Source organism: Mobula birostris, chromosome 9 (assembly GCF_030028105.1).
Source record: "Mobula birostris isolate sMobBir1 chromosome 9, sMobBir1.hap1, whole genome shotgun sequence".
Taxonomy (NCBI): Eukaryota; Metazoa; Chordata; class Chondrichthyes; order Myliobatiformes; family Myliobatidae; genus Mobula; species Mobula birostris.
The window spans coordinates 75,716,135-75,736,450 of record NC_092378.1 but is presented as its reverse complement, the minus strand read 5'-3'; the positions used below and the strand labels follow the sequence as shown (position 1 = coordinate 75,736,450).

Below are 20,316 nucleotides of genomic sequence, written 5' to 3'. Positions count from 1 at the left end.
TAAGAGAAGGATCAGACCAGAAGGTAGATGTCAGGGCAAAATCAAAATAACGGGTATGATGGGTCAGATAATTTGAAGTATTATGGGGAAGGGTGATAAACTTAGAACATGGATCAATACATGGCATTATGAAACTTGGTTGAGAGGGGCAGGAGTAGGTGATCAATGTAAACATAGAAACATAGAAACATAGAAAATAGGTGCAGGAGTAGGCCATTCGGCCCTTCGAGCCTGCACCGCCATTTATTATGATCATGGCTGATCATCCAACTCAGAACCCCGCCCCAGCCTTCCCTCCATACCCCCTGACCCCCGTAGCCACAAGGGCCATATCTAACTCCCTCTTAAATATAGCCAATGAACTGGCCTCAACTGTTTCCTGTGGCAGAGAATTCCACAGATTCACCACTCTCTGTGTGAAGAAGTTTTTCCTAATCTTGATCCTAAAAGGCTTCCCCTCTATCCTCAAACTGTGACCCCTCGTTCTGGACTTCCCCAACATCGGGAACAATCTTCCTGCATCTAGCCTGTCCAATCCCTTTAGGATCTTATACGTTTCAATCAGATCCCCCCTCAATCTTCTAAATTCCAACGAGTACAAGTCCAGTTCATCCAGTCTTTCTTCATATGAAAGTCCTGCCATCCCAGGAATCAATCTGGTGAACCTTCTCTGTACTCCCTCTATGGCAAGGATGTCTTTCCTCAGATTAGGGGACCAAAACTGCACACAATACTCCAGGTGTGTACCAGGTTTTCGAAGTTTTAGAAGGGACAAAGCAGGAAGTAAAAGACGGGGTTGAATTGCACTACTAATCAGGGACAATATCACAGCTGTACTCAAGAGGCGTAATGGACAGTTCAGCCACTGCGTCCATTTGGGTGGAACTCAGGAATAGGAAGGGTGCAATCACACTGATGAGATTGTACTACAGACCCCCGAAGAGTCACCAGGACATTGAGGAACAGATAGGTAATCAGATTAAGGAAATATGTAAAAATAATAGTGTTGTTGTCATGAGGGATTTCAACTTCCCTAATATAAACTGGGACCTTCTTAGAGTAAGGGCTTTAAATGGGGGTGAATACGTCAAGTATATCCAGAAAAGCTTATTAAATCAGTATGCAGGTGGTCCAATGAGAGGAGGGGTCGTACTGGACCTGGTATTGGGTAATGAGCCTGGCCAGGTGACTGACCTTTCTGTGGGTGAACAGTTATGGAACAGTGACCACAACCCTTAACTTTCAGGATAGTTTTAGATAAGGATAGGAATGGTCCTTGAGAACTTCAAGCTGGAGGAGGACAAAGTACGAGGGTACTACGAAGCATTAATTGGGAACACCTTTTCTCTGGCAAGTCCACATCGGACATCTGGAGAGTGTTTAAAGATCAATTGCACAGAGCACAGGAAAGGTATGTTCCTTTAAAAAGGAAGATGGGGATAGAACAATAAGAGAACCTTGGATGTCCAGAGCAGTGATGAATTTAGTCAATTAGAGAAAGGAAAAGTATGTAAAGCTTCAGAAGTCAGGATCAAGTGAAGCATGTGAGCAATATAAAGAAGTATTGTTGACTTCCAGTAAGATGGCATCACATGCAAATACAGCGGCCTCTCGGGGGCCAACCAAAGGTGTTTCTCTCTTTGCAACATTTGTTTTTCATGATCCAAAGACAAATCCTGTCCAAAAACTTTGTATACTACAGGGCGACTCCATTAGTGAGCTGTTCTTTGATCAGAGTAGCTGGACTGGTGTTGGTGGCAGAACCAGCCGAGGTGTCGAAGGGAGCAGCCAGGATGTTGGAAAAAGCGATGGTTGGGATGTCGAAGAGGTCAGTTTGAGTTCAGAGGAACTGACCTGGCTGCAGACCCTGTTGTTGCCCGCTAGTCAAAAGCCTCGTAGTTGGTGCAGTATGACTGTAGAGATTGTCTCAGACATTTCACTTGCAATCACAAGACTCTGTTGGACAGTGATAATTCAAGTTGCTGCAGGCCTGATACCCTTGTCTGGTGGAGGACGGATAATCATGAGATCTGTGTAACCTCAGTTATAGTGAGGTTTACCAGGATGCTGCCAGATTTAGAGGGCATGTGCTATCATGAGAGGCTGGACAAACTTGGGTTGTTCTCTCCGAAGCTTCAGAAGCTGAACGAGAGATCTGACAGAGGTTTACAAGATTATGAGAGGGTAGACAGAGTGGAGAGAGAGTATGTTTCCCAGGGTTAAAATGTCTCATATCAGAGGGCACGCATTGAAGGTGAGAGGGGATAGGTTCAAGGGGGATGTGATGAGTAAGTTTTTTAATCAGAGAGTGGTGGAGGCCTGGTATGGTGGTAGGAGTAAATACATTAGAGGCTTTTAAGAGATGTTGGGATAGGCACATGGATGTTAGGAGGAATATGGACATGGTGTAGGTGGAAAGGATTAGTCTTTGGATGTTTTATAGCTGGTTTGGCACAACATAGTGGGTCAAATGGTCTGTTTCTTTTCTGTGCTGTTCTGTGTTCTGTGAATGTGAATGTGTTGCTGACAGACATCCCACCCTGCAAAAACTCATTTCAGGGAGGTAGCACCATCAATTTGCGGGAGACTCCCGGAACTTCCGGGAGAGGTGGGATGCCAGCTAGTTTAAATAATGTTAGCTATGCTAATGAACGAATGACACCTGTTAAACTCACCTCAACATGCCTTTTACATTTTAACCCACCATGGGCAATAGAAAAGTCACTATTGCAAACAGTGCAACGAGCAACACTGTCATTATTTTTGACCCCTATTAGGCAAAGGTACACTTTAGGGTAGTCTGGGGTGAAGAACATTTAAATTTTTTTTTTGGAACACTCTGCCATGGCTCGCGCGCGTGCGCGCACTCTCTTTCTCTCTCTCTCTCTCTGTTTTTCTCTGGTGCTTGCTCTCTCACACTCTCTCATGCTCGCTCTCTTTCGCGCTCTCATGCTCGCTCGCTCTCTCTTGCTGTCGCGCTCTCTCACGCTCTCTCACGTTCACTCTGTCTCACGCTCGCTCTCTCTCTTGTTCTCGCGCGCTCTCAAAAAAATTTTGATTTCAGTGATATTGTGTGCAATTTGCGGGCATCAGGGAGCCACTATTAATATGCGGGAGACTCTCAGAACTTCCGCGAGAGGTGGGATGTCTGTGCTGAGAAACTGGTGCGGGGTGGCAGGATTGCAGATTTCTGTATCTTCTGGGGAAGGTATGACCTGTACAAAGGGACAGGTTACACTTGAATTCAGGGCAAACCAATATCCTTGTGGGCGGGTTTGCGCGAGCTGTTGGGAGGAGGGTAGCAACATGACTGATCAGCCTGAGGGTGGGAGAGCTGGTATGCAACTAGGAGCAGTGGGTAGTCAGACTGTGAGAAAGGACAGGCAGATGATACGGCAAAACTGCAACCAGAGGGATGAGTTGCAGAATGACAGGAGGACAAAATGGAAAAGGGTGATGATTACAGTACTGGTGTTATATTTGAATGCACTCAAAATATGGAATAAGGTAGATGATCTGGTAGCACAGTTAGAGATTGGCAGGTAAGATGTTGTGGGCATCATTGAGTCTTGGCTGAAAGAATATTATAGTTCAGAGTTTAACATCCAAGAATACACATTGTGTGAAAATGACAGGCAGGAAGATAGAAGGGGTGGCATGGTTGTATTGGTAAAACAATGAAATAAAATTCTTAGAAAGATGTGATACAGGATGGGAAGATGTAGAATCCTTCTGGATAAAATTAAGAAACTACAAGGGTAAAAAGACCCTGATGGAAGTATACAGGCTTTCAAACAGTAGCCAAGATGTGGGCTACAAATTAAAACGGGAGATAGAAAAGGCATCTGAAAAGTGCAATGTGATAGTCATGGGGGAATTTCAATCTGCAGGTAGATTGGTGCTGGATCCCAAGAGAAAGAATTAGAGAATTTGTAGAATGCCTAAGTACATGGCTTTAGAGACAGCTTGTGGTTGAGCCCATCAGGGGATCAGCTAAACTGGATTGGGCATTGTGTAATGAATCTGATTTGCTTAAGGTAAAGGAACCTTTCATGATCATAATATGATAAATTTTACCCTACAATTTGAGAGGGAAAAGCTAAAGCCATGTCTATCAGTATTATAGTGGAGTGATAGGAATTACAGAGGCATGGGAGGGGTGCCTGCCTAAGTTGATTGGAAGGGGACACTAGCAGGATGACGACAGAGCAACAATGGCTGGAGTTTCTGGAAGCAATTTAGAAGGCACAGGATAGGTGCATCCCAAAGAAGAGGAAGTATTCCAAAAACAGGACAATACAACCATGGCTGACAGGGGAATTCAAAGCCACCATAAAAGCAAAAGGGAGGGCATATAATAAAGCAAAAAATAGTGTGAAGTAGGTGGATTAGGAAGCATGTAAAATCCAACAGGCAACTAAAAAAGTTATAAACAAGAAAAAGATGGAATATGAAGGTAAGCTAGCCAATAATATTAAAGAGGATGCCAAAAGTTTCTTCAGATATATAAAGTGTGAAAGAGAGGCAAGAGTAGATATTGGACCACTGGAAAATGATCTTGGAGAGGCAGTAATGGGGGACAAGTAAATGGCAGAAGAACTGAACATCAGTCTACAGTGTGGAAAACACAAGCAGTATGCCAGACATTTGAGTGTGTCAAGGGGTGGAAGTGAGTGCAGTTGCTATTACTCGGAAAAAGGTGTTTGGAAAAGTGAGTCGTATGAAGTCACCTACACCAGGTGGTCTATACCCCAGGGTTCTGAAAGAGGTAGGTGAGAGATTTGGGGGGTTATTAGTAATGATCTTTCAAGAATCAGTAGATTCTGGCATGATTCCAGAGGACTGGAAAATTGCAAATGTCACTCCATTCTTCAAGAAGAGAGGAGGAAGAAAGGAAATTATAAGCCAGTTAGCCTAACTGGTTGAAAAGGTGTTGGAGTCAATTGTTAAGGACGTGGTTTTGGGATACTTGAAGGCACATGATAAAATTGGTCAACGTCACCATGGTTTCCTTTCAGTGAAAATCTTGCCTGACAAATCTGTTGGAATTCTTTGAAAAAATAACATATAAGAGAGACAAAGGAGAAATGGTTGATATTATGTACTTGGATTTTCAGAAGGCCTTTGACAAGGTACCACACATGATGCTGCTTAATATGTGAAGATCTCATGGTTTTACAGGAAGGATTCTAGCATGGATAAAGCGGTGACTGATTGGCAGGAGGCAAAGATTGTGAATAAAGGAAGCCTTTTCTGGTTAGCTGCCAGTGACTAGTGGTGTTCCACAGAGATTTGTGTTGGGACTGATTCATTTACATTATATGTCAATTATTTGTATAACAGAATTGATGGCTTTCTGGTCAAGTATGCAGATGATAGTTGAAGGACAGGTAGTGTTGAGGAAGCAGAAATGCTGCATATAGATGTAGACAGATTAAGAGAATAGGCAAAAAGTGGCAGATGGAGTACAGTGTCGGGAAGTGTATAGACTATTCTCTAAATGGGTAGAAATTTTAAAAATTCGAGCTGCAAAAGGATTTTGGAGTCCTTGTGAAGTTTTCCCTTATGGTTAATTTGCAGGTTGAGTTGGTGGTGAGGAAGGAAATGCAATATTAGCATTTATATCAAGAGGACTAGAATATCAAAGCAAGGATGTAATGCTGAGGCTTTATAGGTCATAGGTAAGACCGCACTTGGAATATTGTAATCAGTTTTGGGTCCCTTTTTCAGGAAGGATGTGCTGACATTGGGGAGTGTTCAGAAAAGGTTCACAAGAATGATTCTGAGAACGGAAGACTTATTGTATGAGGAGTGATTGATTGCTCTGGGCCTTTATTGACTGGAATTTAGAAGAATGGTGGGGGGTGAACCTCTTTGAAATCTATTGAATGTTAAAAGGCCTAGATAGAGTGGATATGGAGAAGATGTTTCCTATAGTGGGAGAGTCTAGGACCAGGGCACACTGCCTCAGAATAAAGGGGCATCTATTTAGGAATTTCTTTAGCAGTGGAGAATCTGTGGAATTTGTTGCCATAGGTGGGTGTAGAGTCCAAGTCATTGGATACATTTTAGGCTGAGGTTGATAGGTTCTTGATTAGTCAGGGCATGAAAGGGTATGAGGAGAAGGCAGAAGAATGGGGTTGAGAGGGAAATGGATCAACCATGATGAAATGGTAGAGCAGACCCATTGGCCCCACTGGCCTAATTCTGCTCATACGTCTTATAGTCTCAAGTGCACTGTCTGCTTCCTAACCCTTAAGTATACTTCCTTCTTCCCTTTGTTTAAATATTCCAGCTCTTTTCTCAAGATGGTTCCTTCACCCTGCCTCAGTAGGACAAACCTATCCAGAACCCAATGCAAGTGCTGCCTAAACAACTTCCACATTTCCATTGTACATTTCCCTGATAACATCCGTTATCAATTTATGCTCCCAAATTCCTCCCTAAGAGCGTCATAGTTAGCCCTCCACCAGTTAAATACTTTCCCATACTGCTGTTCCTGTCGTTATCCAAGGCTATGCTGAATGTTAGGGAGTTGTGGCCACTGTCTCCAAAATGCTCTCACACTAAGCAATCTGACAGCTGACCTGGTTAATTAGTTAGTACAAATCTAGATTCAGATTATTAGCTGTGGCTGGAATCCTTCCTCAGCACACCTAAAACATTCTGTCCATCTAAACTTTTTGTACTATGTAGGTGCCAATCAATATTAGGGAAATTGAAGTCATGCACGACAACAACTCTGTTGTACTTGCACCTTTCCAAAATCTGCCTACTGTCTGTTCTTTGATATCCCAGTTGCTATTCAGGCATTGGGAGGTGGCTATAGAATACTCCCAATAGAGTGATTTCTCACTTACTTTTTCTAAACTTCCACCCAAAGTGACTCAGTTGACGATCCCTCCATGACATCTACCTTTTCTGCAGCTACAATACTATTCTTGATTACCAATGCCACTCCCTTACCTCTTTTACCTCCTTCCCTGTCCATTTTGAAACGTCCATACCCCAGACCACCCAGCAGCATTCCTTCCTCTGTGACAGCCAAGGCTCTGTAATGGCCACAACAATCGTGGTTCCACGTTCTAAGTTAATTAGGACAGATAGAATGTTGTGCATATGATAGAACTTCTAGGCCATATTTTGGTCCAAACTGCATGGCAGTGAAGTGAAAATAGAGTGAAAGAACACACGGCCAACACCGTTGTGGCTGGGATGCTCTGATGAAACCCAAGTGGTGTCATAGTCCGGTCCGTGAAGTCTGCATTCTGGTTCACGGTCCAGTCTGTGGATTCTGGACTCCGGGTCTTCCGGCTGTCCCTTGTTTCAGTTGGGCTTAATCATAGCCACCTGATGCTCATCTTGGGGCTGGGAATATAAGTGGCCCTGGGTGTGAGTGTGGGTGCTGGTTTGTCTTGTCAGTATCCCCTTGGAGCAACCTGCTGGTGAAAGGCTAGAGTAGCCATTTGTGATCTCTAGGCCTGGTTGGAGGACCAGTGCTTCATGGAGCCCTGTTGTCTCTAGTCGGAGCAGTCATCATGGTATGAATTCGGCCGTTTCCCGGGCCAGCTGAGTGGCCGTCTGCCACTCCGAGCTGGATATGGATTCGGCTTTTTTCCGTAGCCAGCCGAGGTTGCTGGCTGCCCCCAAGCTCTGTGCCACACCGGTTTGAGCTCCCTCCCTGTCCTTGCCTCCGTGGCGTAAGTCAGGCTGTCCTTGCTGTCACGATGGGTTAGATCTGTCCCTTCCCATCCTTGCCTCCGTTGGGTAAGTCAGGCCGTCTTTGCCATTACCCTGAGGCTGGTCTGTTCCCTTTCCCTCTCCGTCTGAACCCTGACAGTTTCCTCGGTGGTTTATCTCGGCAGTCATCTCGGTCCTGCATTCTAGTAAGCATCCCAGCTTGGCGTCCAAGGAAGGGGCCTGGCCCTGCAAAAGCATCCCAGCCCTGTGTCCTAGAAAGGGTCTCACCCTGAGTTCCAAGAAAGAGTACCTCGTCCTGCCCAGGAAAGCCTCGAAGAACCCAAGCCTCATCCAGTCCTGTAGCCACGTCATGTCTTCGTCCAGTTCTGGGGTCCAAGCCCGAGTCAAGACCCAGGTTCTGGGTCCTTGTCCAGTCCCTGGCTTAGGGTCCAAACCCAGGCTCCGAGTTCCCAGTTCCTTGTCCTGGTCCCGCTTTCCTAGCCAAAGTCCTAGCCCAAGTCTGTGTTCTTGTCCCAGCTCCTAGTTTGTATCCAGTCCCGTCCCTAACTCTAGTCCAGTCCAGTTCCCACTACTTCAGTGTCTGTGTCTTGCATTTGGGTCTGCCGTCAACACCTACCTTGAGACAAGTGGCTGCCTATACAGCTGACAATATGATTTAAATTGGGATTGATGATGTCAACGGAAAGTCACCGACATTTTTGAATTTGGGTAGGGGTGCCAAAGGCCACGTATGAATGGTCTGCTGTCAGTCCATGACTGAGCTGACATTCTAGACAACTGTGGGCCTGAGTTCTCCTCTATGTTGTGCAAACCCAGCCGAGGCTTCTGCCTCCCAGACTCATAGAACATAACATTACAACATATTACAGACCCTTTGGTCCATAGTGTTGTGCTGACCTTTTAACCTACTCTAAGATCAAAGTAACCCTTCTCTCCTCCATAACCCTCCATTTTTCTATCATCCATGTGCCTATATAAGAGTTTCTTAAATGACCTCGGGATATCTGTCTCTACCGTCACCCTTGGCAGGATATTCCATGCACCCAAAACTGTGAAATTAACCCACCTCTAACATCCAATCACCTTAAAATTATGCCTTTTTTGTACCATTTCCACCCTGGGAGAAAGTCTATGGTTATCCACTCAATCTATACCTCTTATCACCTTGTACCACTCTATTAAGGCACTGCTTACCCTCCTTATATCCAAAAAGGGAGCTACAGTAGTGCAATTCTATTACAGGGTTCGAAGTTCAATTCCGATGTCATCTGTAAGGAGTCTGTATGTCCTCACCATAGAACGCATGGGTGCTCAAGTTCCACCCACAGTCGAAAGACACACCAGTTAGTAAGTTAATTGCTGATTGTAAATTGTCCAATGATTAGGCTAGGGTTAAATTGGGTTTTTCTGGGTGGCAGGGCTCAGAGGGCCCATTCCATTCTGTATCTCAACAGCTTGCTCAGCCTATATTTATAAGACATGCCCTCTACTTCAGAGAGCATCCTGGTAAATCTCCTCATCCACAGAGTGAGGCTCCCAGCAAGAACTCATTAGCCTCCATTGTGCAGCCCTGATTTCAGCAAGCTACTTGCTTCAAATTCAGGTCCAGATTTATTTATCACAAGTACATTGAACCATACAGTAAAATAAGGCCATAAGACATAGGAACAGAATAAGGCCATTTGACCCGTCGATGGAAATGATGGATAGACATCATTTGCGTTAACATCCAATGTACCTAACAACGTGCTGAGGCCTCCACACATTCTAACGACAATCTACCTTGCTTGCATTACTTGGCCGAACAACACAGAACACAGCAAGCAGCAAAACAATAACAGCACGACTAGCCACCTTCCTCTCTCTCCCACCCCTCACCCACACACACGGACAGTACTCCAGAACATAGAACGTAGAAATCTACAGCACATTACAGGCCCTTCAGCCCACAATGTTGTGCCGACCATGTAACCTACTCTAAAAACTGCCTAGAATTACCCTTCCATATTGTCCTCTATTTTTTTAAGCTCCATGTATCTATCTAAGAGTCTCTTAAAAGACCCTTTTATATCCAAATTGTTTTGCTAATGCTTATCTGTGCAGTTTTTCAGAATGTGATTTTTTTTTCTGAACTTTGAAGTGCATTTGATCCTTTTGAAACTAACACTTAAGCATAACTTCAGCATACTAAACCACAGGTCATTAATGGCATCAGAGATTTGGTACAGTTACCTCATTGTAGAACGGGAAATTAGTTCCTTCTTTTACTGTTGTTTGTTTTTTCTCATCCCCAACTTCAATTATGACCATCGGGTCGATGTTGTCCCCAGCTAACTGCCGTCCCTCAGTGATTGTAATGGCAATCTGTTAGACACAGGAACCAAGAATTCTCAGGTGATTAGCCAAGTTGTGTGTTTGTGTTGGAAATACTCATTTACCTAGCAGCTTTACAATATGTTCTCTCACCTGATAATGTTGAGCCCTGCTCTCTGTAGGTTGAATTTTGGAAACTGGTTTTGATCTGTACAGAAATATATTGTTGAAGAAGTGTGATTTATCCATATACAAACACGAGGAATTCTGCAGATGCTGGAAATTCAAGCAACACACATCAAAGTTGCTGGTGAACGCAGCAGGCCAGGCAGCATCTCTAGGAAGAGGTACAGTCGACCTTTCAGGCCGGGACCCTTCGTCAGGACTCAGGACTCAGGACTCGTCCTGATGAAGGGCCTCACCCTGAAACGTTGACTGTACCTCTTCCTAGAGATGCTGCCTGGCCTGCTGCGTTCACCAGCAACTTTGATGATTTATCCATATATTTGGTTTAGGATTTCATAACTTAAATTAAGCACAGAACTCAATACTCAACACCTGTCTTCTAAATAAGAAAGTCATGATTTGAAGAAAATAGCTTCAAGCTCTTCTTGTGTTTTTTTTCTTATTTTTTCTTTAACTTGACAGTTAGCCTAAAGGTTGATCAAAAAAGCCAGGGTTTTAGGAGCACATTAAAACAGTGAAGGGTAGGGAGGTGGATATCTTAGAGCTTTGGAGAAGATACCTGTGAACTTGACTGTCAATGGAGGAAGATTAAATTAAAGAAGGTTCCAAGAGGCCAAAACCAGAGGAGAACAGTGCTTTAAGATGGCTATTGGAATGCAAGTGATTGCAGAGACAAGGAGACTTGGGTCTGTGGAAGGAGAGGCAAATCCATGAAGAGACAGTTATATAAAGAGGGAGAGTGAAGAGATGTCAAAGCAAACATGTGAAGTTTAAAATTCAGGGCTTGCATCATTAGGGACAACATAGAACATTTAGCACAAGAGTAGGTGAAAGGAATTCAGTGCAAGCCAGGGTATGAACAACAAGAACTTTAACATTTATGTTGACGTGGGGAAGGTGCTGCCAGGCTGCAAAGGAGAATATTGCAACAGTTGAGTAAAGATGTAACAAAGGCATGGCTGAGGGGTAAACAGCACATGAGCTGGATAGCGGTCAAGTGATGTTGTTGAGGGGGAAATTACTAAACTTACTCTGCCAATTAACTGAACACTAGACTAAAGATGCTCCACTTCAAGGTTTGACATGTTGTGCTTTCAGAGATGCTCTTCTGTATACCACTGTTGTACCATATGTCTACCTGAGCTACTATTGTCTTCCTGTCAGCTTGAATGGGTCGGCCCATTCTCCTCTGACCTCTTTAATTATCAAGGCACTTTTGCTCTCAGAACTGCCACCCAATGGACTTTTTTTTTGTTTAATGCACTATTCTCTGTAAACTCTAGAGACTGCTGTGCACGAAAATCCCAGAAGATCAGCAGTTTCTAAGATGCTCAAATCACCCCATCTAGCGTCAACAATCATTCCATGATCAAAGTTATTGAGATCACTGTGTCTGCATGCTTTTATGTATTTGGTGTTGCCATGATTGGCTGATTAGATATTTGCTTTGCAGGTGAGATGCAGTTCTATGAGCAAAAATGCCTTGCTAATGAGAAAGGTCAGACGAGAATAGGCAGACCAGTTCAAGCGGACAGGAATTACAGATGTACCTAATAAAGTGGTCACTGAAAGTACTTTAGGCCACAGCAGTTGATAACCTTTTCTTCAGTCTTAGATTCCTCCACTGATTCTGATTATTTGCAGTTTCTGAAAATGTGAAGTGATCACTTGGACAAAGGTCTGTACTTGTACCCAACAGGAATCACCCACCTTTTCCTGGGAGAAATATTACTGGAGAAACTGCTGGGGAGAATGTCATCAATGGCTTCTGAAGTAGGTTCAGGACTGGACTGCTGATTGTCAGAGTCATCTTGTTCATCTGGGAAGCAAGCAAAGTTAAAGAATTGACAACAAATGCTCTTGAATTCTTAAACACAATTGAAGGGTCTTGATCCAAAATATTGATATTGAGGAGCAGAGAGGGAGTCAGATTCTGCAAAGATGTAATAATAACAGGGTTGTTGTGGTAAGAGATTTTAATTTCCCAAATATTGATTGGCATCTCCTGAGAATGAGGGGTTTAGATGGGGTGGAGTTTGTTATGTGTGTTCAGGAAGGTTTCTTGACACAATATGTAGATAAGCCTACAAGAGGAGAGGCTGGTATTGGTAAAAGAACCTCATCAGGTGTCAGGACTCTCAGTGGGAGAGCATTTTGGAGATAGTATTCATAATTCTATCTCCTTTACCATAGTATTGGAGAGGGATAGGAACAGACAAGTTAGGGAAGCGTTTAATTAGAGTAAGGGGAAGTATGAGTCTACCAGGCAGGAACTTGGAAGCATAAATTGGAAACAGATGTTCGCAGGGAAACATACGGAAGAAATGTGGCAAATGTTCAGGGGATATTTGCGTGGGTTCTGCATAGGTACATTCCAATGAGACAGGGAAAGGATGGTAGGGTACAGGAACCGTGGTGTACAAAAGCTATTGAAAATCTAGTCAAGAAGAAAAGGAGAGCTTACAAAAGGTTCAAAAAACTAGGTAATCATAGGGACCTAGATGATTATAAAGATAGCAGGAAGGAGCTTAAGAATGAAATTAGGAGAGCCAGAAGATGACATGAGAAGGCCTTGGCAAAGAGGATTAAGGAAAACCCCAAGGCATTCTACAAGTATGTGGAGCAAGAGGACAGGAGAGATTCTGGAGAATTGGAGGGTTGCGGATGTTGTTCCCTTATTCAAGAAGGGGAGTAGAGACAGCCCAGGAAATTATAGACTAGTGAATCTTACTTCAGTGGTTGGTAAGTTGATGGAGAAGATCCTGACATGCAGGTTTTATGAACATTTGAGGAGGTATAATATGATCAAGAGTAGTCAGCATGGCTTTGTCAAAGGCAGGTCGTGCCTTATGAGCCTGCCTGAACTTTTTGGAGGATGTGACTAAACACATTGATGAAGGTAGAGCCGTAGATGTAGTGTATATGGATTGCAGCAAGGCATTTGATAAGGTTCCCCATGCAAGGCTTATTGAGAAAGTAAGGAGACATGGGATCCAAGGGGACCTTGCTTTGTGGATCTAGAACTGGCTTGCTCACAGAAGCCAAAGAGTGGTTGTAGATAGGTCATATTCTGCATGGATGTCGATCACCAGTGGTGTGCCTCAGGGATCTGCTCTGGGACCCCTATTCTTCGTGATTTTTATAAGTGACCTGGATGGGAAAGTGGAGGGATGGGTTAGTAAGTTTGTTGATGACAAAAATTTGGGGGTGTTCTGAACAGTGTGGAGGGCTGTCAGAGGTTACAGCGGGACATTGATAGGATGCAAAACTGGGCTGGGAAGTGGCAGATGGAGTTCAACCCAGATAAGTGTGAAGTGGTTCATTTTGGTAGGTCAAATATGATGGCAGAATATAGCATTAATGGTAAGACTCTTGGCAGTGTGGAGGATCAGAGGGATCTTGTGGTCTAAGTTCATAGGACACACAAAGCTGCTATGCAGGTTGACTCTGTGGTTAAGAAGGCATATGGTACATTGGCCTTCATCAACCGTGGGATTGAGTTTAAGAGCTGAGAGGTAATGTTACAGCTATATAGGACCCTGGTCAGACCCAACTTGGAGTACTGTGCTCAATTCTGGTTGCCTTACTACAGGAAGAAATGGAAACCATAGAAAGGGTGCAGAGGAGATTTACAAAAATGTTGCCTGGATTGGGGTGCATGCCTTATGAAAATAGGTTGAGGGAACTCGGCCTTTTCTCCTTGGAGCAACGGAGGATGAGAGGTGACCTGATAGAGGTGTACAAGATAATGAGAGGCATTGTACAAAATAATGAGAGGCATTGATTGTGTGGATAGTCAGAGGCTTTTTTCCCAGGGCTGAAATGGCTAGCACGAGAGGGCACAGTTTTAAGGTGCTTGGAAGCAGGCACAGAGGAGATGTCAGGGATAAGTTTTTTACGCAGAGAGTGGTGAGTGCGTGGAATGGGCTGCTGGCAGTGGTGTTGGAGATGGAAATGATAGGGTCTTTTAAGAGACTCCTGGATAGGTACATGGAGCTTAGAAAAATAGGGGGCTATGGGTAAGCCCAGGTAGTTCTAAGGTAGGGACATATTTGGCACAGCTTTGTGAGCTGAAGGGCCTGTATTGTGCTGTAGGTTTTCTATGTTTCAATGTTTCTATGTTTATTCCTTTCCATAGATGAAACCTGACATGCTGAGTTTTTCCAACATTTTGTGTGTATTGGTCTCAAGTTCTTGATGTCTTTCTTCCAAGTTGCAGGGAGATCGCAGCTCTCCTGCTGGAGAATGAGAGTTGTGTCACTTACCTTTGCCTTTAGTAATATTATATACTTAGAGGCCATCCAGAGACCATAAGACCATAAGACATAGGAGCAGAATTAGGCCATTCAGCCCATCGAGTCTGCTCCACCATTCCATCATGGCTGATCCCAGATCCCACTCAACCCCATACACCTGGCATCTTGCGATATCCTTTGATGTCCTGACCAATCAGGAAATGATCAACTTCTGGATTAATTATGCCCATGGACTTGGCCTCCACCACAGTCTGTGGCAGAGCATTGCACGTATTCACCACTCTCTGACTAAAAAACATTCCTCCTTACCTCTATTCTAAAGGGTCGCCCCTCAATTTTGAGGCCATAGCCCCTGGTTCTGGACATCCCCACCGTAGGAAACATACTCTTCTCATCCACCTTATCTGGTCCTTTCAACATTTGGGAGGTTTCAAAGACATCCCCCGGAATCTTCGAAATTCCAGTTAGTACAGGACCAAAGCTGCCAAACACTCCTCATATGTTAACACCTTCATTCCTGGAATCAATCTTGAGAACCTCCTCTGGACTCTCTCCAATGACAACACACCCTTTCTGATATATGGGGTCCAAAACTGTTGACAGTACTCCAAGTGCAACCTGACTAGTGGCTTATAAAGCCTCGGCATTATCTCCTTGCTTTTATATTCTATTCCCCTGGAAATAAATGCTAACATTGCATTTTCCACCTTTATCACAGACTCAGCCTGTAAATTAACCTTCTGGGAGTCTTGCACGAGGACCCAAGTCCCTCTGCACCTCCAATGTTTGAACTTTTCCCCATTTAGATAGTAACCTATGACCAAAATGCATTATCATACATTTCCCAACACTGTACACCATCTGCCACTTTTTTGCCCATTCTTCCAACTTGTCTGAGTCCTGCTGCAATTGCATTGCTTCCTCAGCACTACCTACCCCTCCACCTATCTTCGTATCATCTGCAAACTTTGCCACAAAGCCATCAATTCCATTATCCAAATCACTGACAAACAATGTGAAAACTGGCGGTCCCAATATTGACCCCTGAGAGACCCCACTAGTCACCAGCAGCCAACCAGAAAAGGCCCCATTTATTCCCACTTACCTCTTCCTGCCTGTCAGCCATTCTTCTATCCATGCCTGTAACACCATAGGATTTAGATTATGAGAACACTCAGTCCTCTTTTATAGTCATTTAGAAATGTATACATGCATTAAGAAATGATACAATGATTCTCCGGAGTGATATCACAGAAAACCAAAGACTAACACTGACAGAACCACATAATTATAACATATAGTTACAGCAGTGCAAAGAAGTACCATAATTTGATGAAGAACAAACCGTAGGCACGGTAAAAAAAAGGCTCAAAAGTCTCCAAGTCGATCAACTCCTGAGTCCCCGATAGCAGGGAGCAAAAGGGAGAAACTCCCTGCTATAAACCTCCAGGCACTGTCAACTTGCCGATGCCTTGGAAGCAGCCAACCGCAGCGGACACCGAGTCCATCCATCCGAAAACTTCAAGCCTCCGACCAGCCCCTCCGATACAGCCTCCCGGTGCCATCCTCCGCCGAGCGCCTTAGACCTAGCTCTGACTGCTGAAACAAGCAAAGCCGAGGATTTCGGGGCCTTCTGCTCTGGAGATTCCGGTTACCACACAGTAGCAGTGGCAGCAAAGCAGGTATTTCAGAAGTTTTCCAAATGTTCCTCCGTACTCTCACGTCCGTCTCCATCAAATCAGAATTGTGCACAGTCTCCTACTTGACAGATAACAGATATTCGTCACCAGAGAGGCCGCGCGCACTGCCATCGCGCCACCATCTTCTTTTATCTTGTTAAACGGCCTCATGTTTGACACCTTCTCAAGTGCCTTCTGAAGATCCAAGTAAATGACATCCACTGCCTCTCCTTTGTCCACCCTGCTTGTTACTTCCTCGAAGAACTCTAACCAATTTTTCGGGCAAGATTTCCCTTTACAGAATCATGCTGATTTTGATGTATTTTATCATTAATCTCCAAGTACCTCGAAACCTCATCCTTAATAATGGACTCCAAAACTTTCCCAGCCACTGAGGTTAAGCTAATTGGCCTATGATTTCGTCACAAACAAGAGAAAATCTGCAGATGCTGGAAATCCAAGTGTAATGCTCTGTAAGGTTTCACTGCTAATGTAATGGCCTTTTTGTAATGTCTCACTGCTAATGTAATGGTTTCTCTGTAGCAGCAGTGTTTGGGTTGTGACTAGAGATAACAGGGGCTTTGGAATGTGCACCATCCAATGTGAGATGTGTTGTTTCTTCTTGTGTGTCTGAGAGAAGGTATTCGTGGTCCTTGGTCGGTGAGAGATGAAGAAAGAAGACGCGAGTGGAGAGAGTTGGTAGGCCGAAGGACGGAGTGGACTTGGAGCAACAGTCAGGGAGTCGATGACACTCAGAGGAGGTCGATGAGGAATGAATAGATGGAACCAAAAGCTCCAACATGCACATTAGACAGTTTCATTAAAATGGATCCTTTTTCTTTTTATTTTCTTTACTAACCCTATCATCAGATTAAGAGTTATAAAGCTCAGTCGTTTAATTGCATATGGTGCACTGCCTGACATTTTGCGATATGGATTTGTAAGCGGGCAACACATGGTGCACATCCACACAAACAAGATTTCTCAGTTTGGCTGGGCCAGAGGCTGACCTCTCCTAGAGAAACACATGGGTTACAATTGTGGGGGTAACGTTCGGGATTGATTTTGTTGGATGCTGTGTGATTGCCCTGAGCATTGAACCAGTGGGTTGTGTGTTTAAGTCTGTGCTGGTATGGATGCTACTGGGGTGGAGCAGTGGCATGTCTCAGTGGGGTTACCAGTAACTAATGCATGCATGTTGAGTGGGGTGGATATTTGTACTCCGGATGAATTGTTAATTTGACTTTTGAGTGTGGTTGAAGCTGTTGGCAAAGTTACTACTTCAGGGCAGAGGTTTGATAAAATGGCGGGCACAGACCTTGTTTTAGTTCAGACTCGCACTGACGTAATGGCAGTGGAATTGCCCGCTACTATCAGTGCCCCTGGTGAGGCAGGGCTATGTCCTGTCCATACTGTCAGGGAGGAGGAGAGTATAGCGGAGCAGGTTGAATCACAAGTCAAGCTTCCCGTTGCTGGGGGCGGAGACTTCAAAGACAGGGTTCTATCATTCCTGAGGAGTGGTCGGATTTGGAATGTCTAATTATTACCCGTCCCCCAGTGAAGAATGAGAGTTCTGAATTGGCATCAGCCCTTACCTCTCTGGCAAATAAGTGGCCCAGTGCACAGGCAGAGGGTCCCCAGCAGAAGCTAAGAATATTCTCTGGAATAATGCCCACACCTGAGGGGGAAGAGGAGTCTGAGACTTGGGCAGAGCAGACCTCTTAGCTGCGAGATGAGTGGCAATGCTCTGGTGATGTAAAGCGACAGAGATTGGCTGAGAGTTTGAGGGGGTTGGCTGCTGATGTGGTGAGAGTTGTGAAGACACAGTAACCCTGAACCAACACTGCTGATTATCTGGGAGCACTGGAGAATGCCTTTGGCCTGACAGACAGCCCACTGGAGCTCATGACAGGGTTTCAGAACGTGCACCAGGAGAAGCAGGAGAAGCTTTCTGCTTGCATCTTTTGGCTAGAGGCAGCTAAATCGCTTGTGGCACAGAAGGGTCATTCAGGCGGCTGAGGTGGATCAGTTAAGAATGGACCAGATAGCCGGGGCGCCCAGTCCCAGGACCTGATTCCTTGGGGTCTCTGACTGTCTCGTAAGACGTTCCCCCCGCCTTTTGTTGAGCTGATCAGAGAGGTGTGGGAGGAGGAGCACACGTCAGAGGTGTGGGGGGGGGGGGCTCCGCCAGCAGGATACAGTCCTCAGTAGTAGCCCCAGGTGGTGAGGTGACCACAGCTAACCCAACCCAGGGGCTGGTAAAGGAGATTGCGGCAGAGTTGAGAACTGAGGTGTCCTGGGTGTTAACAGTAGGTGTGGACCTGCCGTATGATAGGACTGATAGAGAGGTGGACCCCCTAGGGGTTCGGGCTACGCAGAGGGCTGCTGGTGGCCGGGGTTCCGTGAGAAGGGGAGCGGTCGGTATTGTCTACTATAACTGTGGTGAAGAGGGGCACCTCAGGCGGGAGGGTGAGCGGCGGGAAGCCCCACAGAGACTCAGCCCCCGGGTACCTAAGTAGGGAGAGATGTTGGGAGACTTAGAAGAGACCCAGTGAGGAAAACAGCCTGGTGTCTCTGGGGGAACACGTTCCCGGAAATGTACCAAGGAAGCCCTCGAAAGCGAAAGACCTTATTCCTGAAGGATTAGTGGGACCACGCTCCAGTGTGTCACTGCGGATAGAGGGTATTTATGCTAAAGCCCTACTTGACACCGGGTCACAGGTCATGTTGCTGTACTGTTCGTTTTACAACCGGTATCTGAAACATCTACCATTGACACCATTCAGTGCACTGGAGATCTGGGGTCTTAGGGCTGGTGATTATCCATATAATGGTTATTTGTCACTGAACCTGGAGTTCTTGGAGCTGATGTGAGAGGGTCTGAGGCCCTTGATACATTAGTGCTGGTTTGTCTGGACCCCGTGGAGAAAGGTGGCGTTTCAATTCTGGTTGTGAGGAGGCTCATGGGGGCCTGCAAGGAGAAGGCTGGCGAGAACTTTCTGGGAACATTGTCAGTGTTTCAGGCTGCATTTGAGGAAGTGCAGGGCTGCATTGGGCTGAATGTAGACACAGGGCTGTATGGTTCACCCAGTCAAAACCAATCGTGTTACGGTCCGGGGAAGTAGTGAGAGTGATGGGGACCCCCAAATTTCCCGGAGTGCCTGAGGGCGAGGCCTTCTTAGTGGATGCCCCAGAAGACCACGGGGGCTAGTCGGGATTTCTGGCTGGGGTACTGGTTAGGCCCGAACTAAAGAAATCTTCGGTTGTACAGGCGGGCAGGATGGCAGTGATTGTCAGGAACACTACCGGGGGGCGGGGGATGCCCCTGGCGCATCTGTTCCCGGAGACGGTAATGTCCAGTGTCCCTGTGAGACAATCCAGGGAAAAACTATTGAACACGGGGAAAGCTGACCGCTGAGTCATTCAACTTCGGGGGTTGGTAGAGAAGATATTGAAGCTGGAAGGTGTCTTTTCTACTGACTAGTTTGATGTGGGTTGTTCCAAGAGCACGTGTCACACTATCCAGGTGACTGAGGTTACCCTGTTCAGAGAAAGGTCGCGGCGACTGGCCCCTGCAGAGGTGGAAGACGTTCGGCAGCATTTGTGTAAGTTGAAGGAAGCTGGGACCATCACCAAGTCCTGAAGCCCCTATGTGTCCCCAATAGTAGTGGCTTGAAAGAAGAATGGGAAGGTACAGACGTGTGTGGAATATAGGACTCTGAACAGTCGTACTGTCCTCGACCGGTATATGGTCCCGAGGATAGAAGACGCACTGGCCTGTTTGAGTGGTGTGAAGTAGTTCAGTGTGCTGGACTTGAGGAGTAGATATTACCAGATCCCCATGAGTGAGGCTGGCAAAGAGAAGGTAGCATTTATATGTCCACTGGGATTCTTCCAGTTCGAAAGGATGCCCCAGGGCATATCGAGTGCCCCTGCAATCTTCCAATGGGTCTTGGAGAAGACGGTGGGAGATATGAATTTGCTTGAGGTATTGGTGTATCTGGGTGACCTCATAGTGTTTGGATCTACCTTGGAGGAACGTGAAGCAAGGCTTCATGTTGAAGCCTCACTTCATGTTCTTGAAGGTGCTGGGCCACCTGAAGGAGGAAGGGTTAAATCTTTCCCTGGACAAGTGCCAGTTCTGCAAAATGCCTGTCATTATGTTGGGCACACAGTCTCAC

General features: G+C 45.4%; 1 protein-coding gene across 1 annotated transcript in view; it reads right to left on the bottom strand.

The window, feature by feature from the left end:
• fer1l6 (fer-1 like family member 6) overlaps positions 1–15,964 on the bottom strand; it is a 311,731-nt gene extending 295,767 nt beyond the window's left edge. Inside the window, exons 1-4 of the mRNA XM_072267285.1 lie at positions 15,922–15,964; positions 11,911–12,019; positions 10,168–10,222; positions 9,934–10,065 (exon numbers count right to left, since the gene is read on the bottom strand). Of these exons, the coding sequence (XP_072123386.1) occupies positions 9,934–10,065; positions 10,168–10,222; positions 11,911–12,019; positions 15,922–15,964 (339 nt within the window). The remainder of the gene's footprint in view (positions 1–9,933; positions 10,066–10,167; positions 10,223–11,910; positions 12,020–15,921) is intronic.
• Between the last annotated feature and the right edge of the window lie 4,352 nt (positions 15,965–20,316).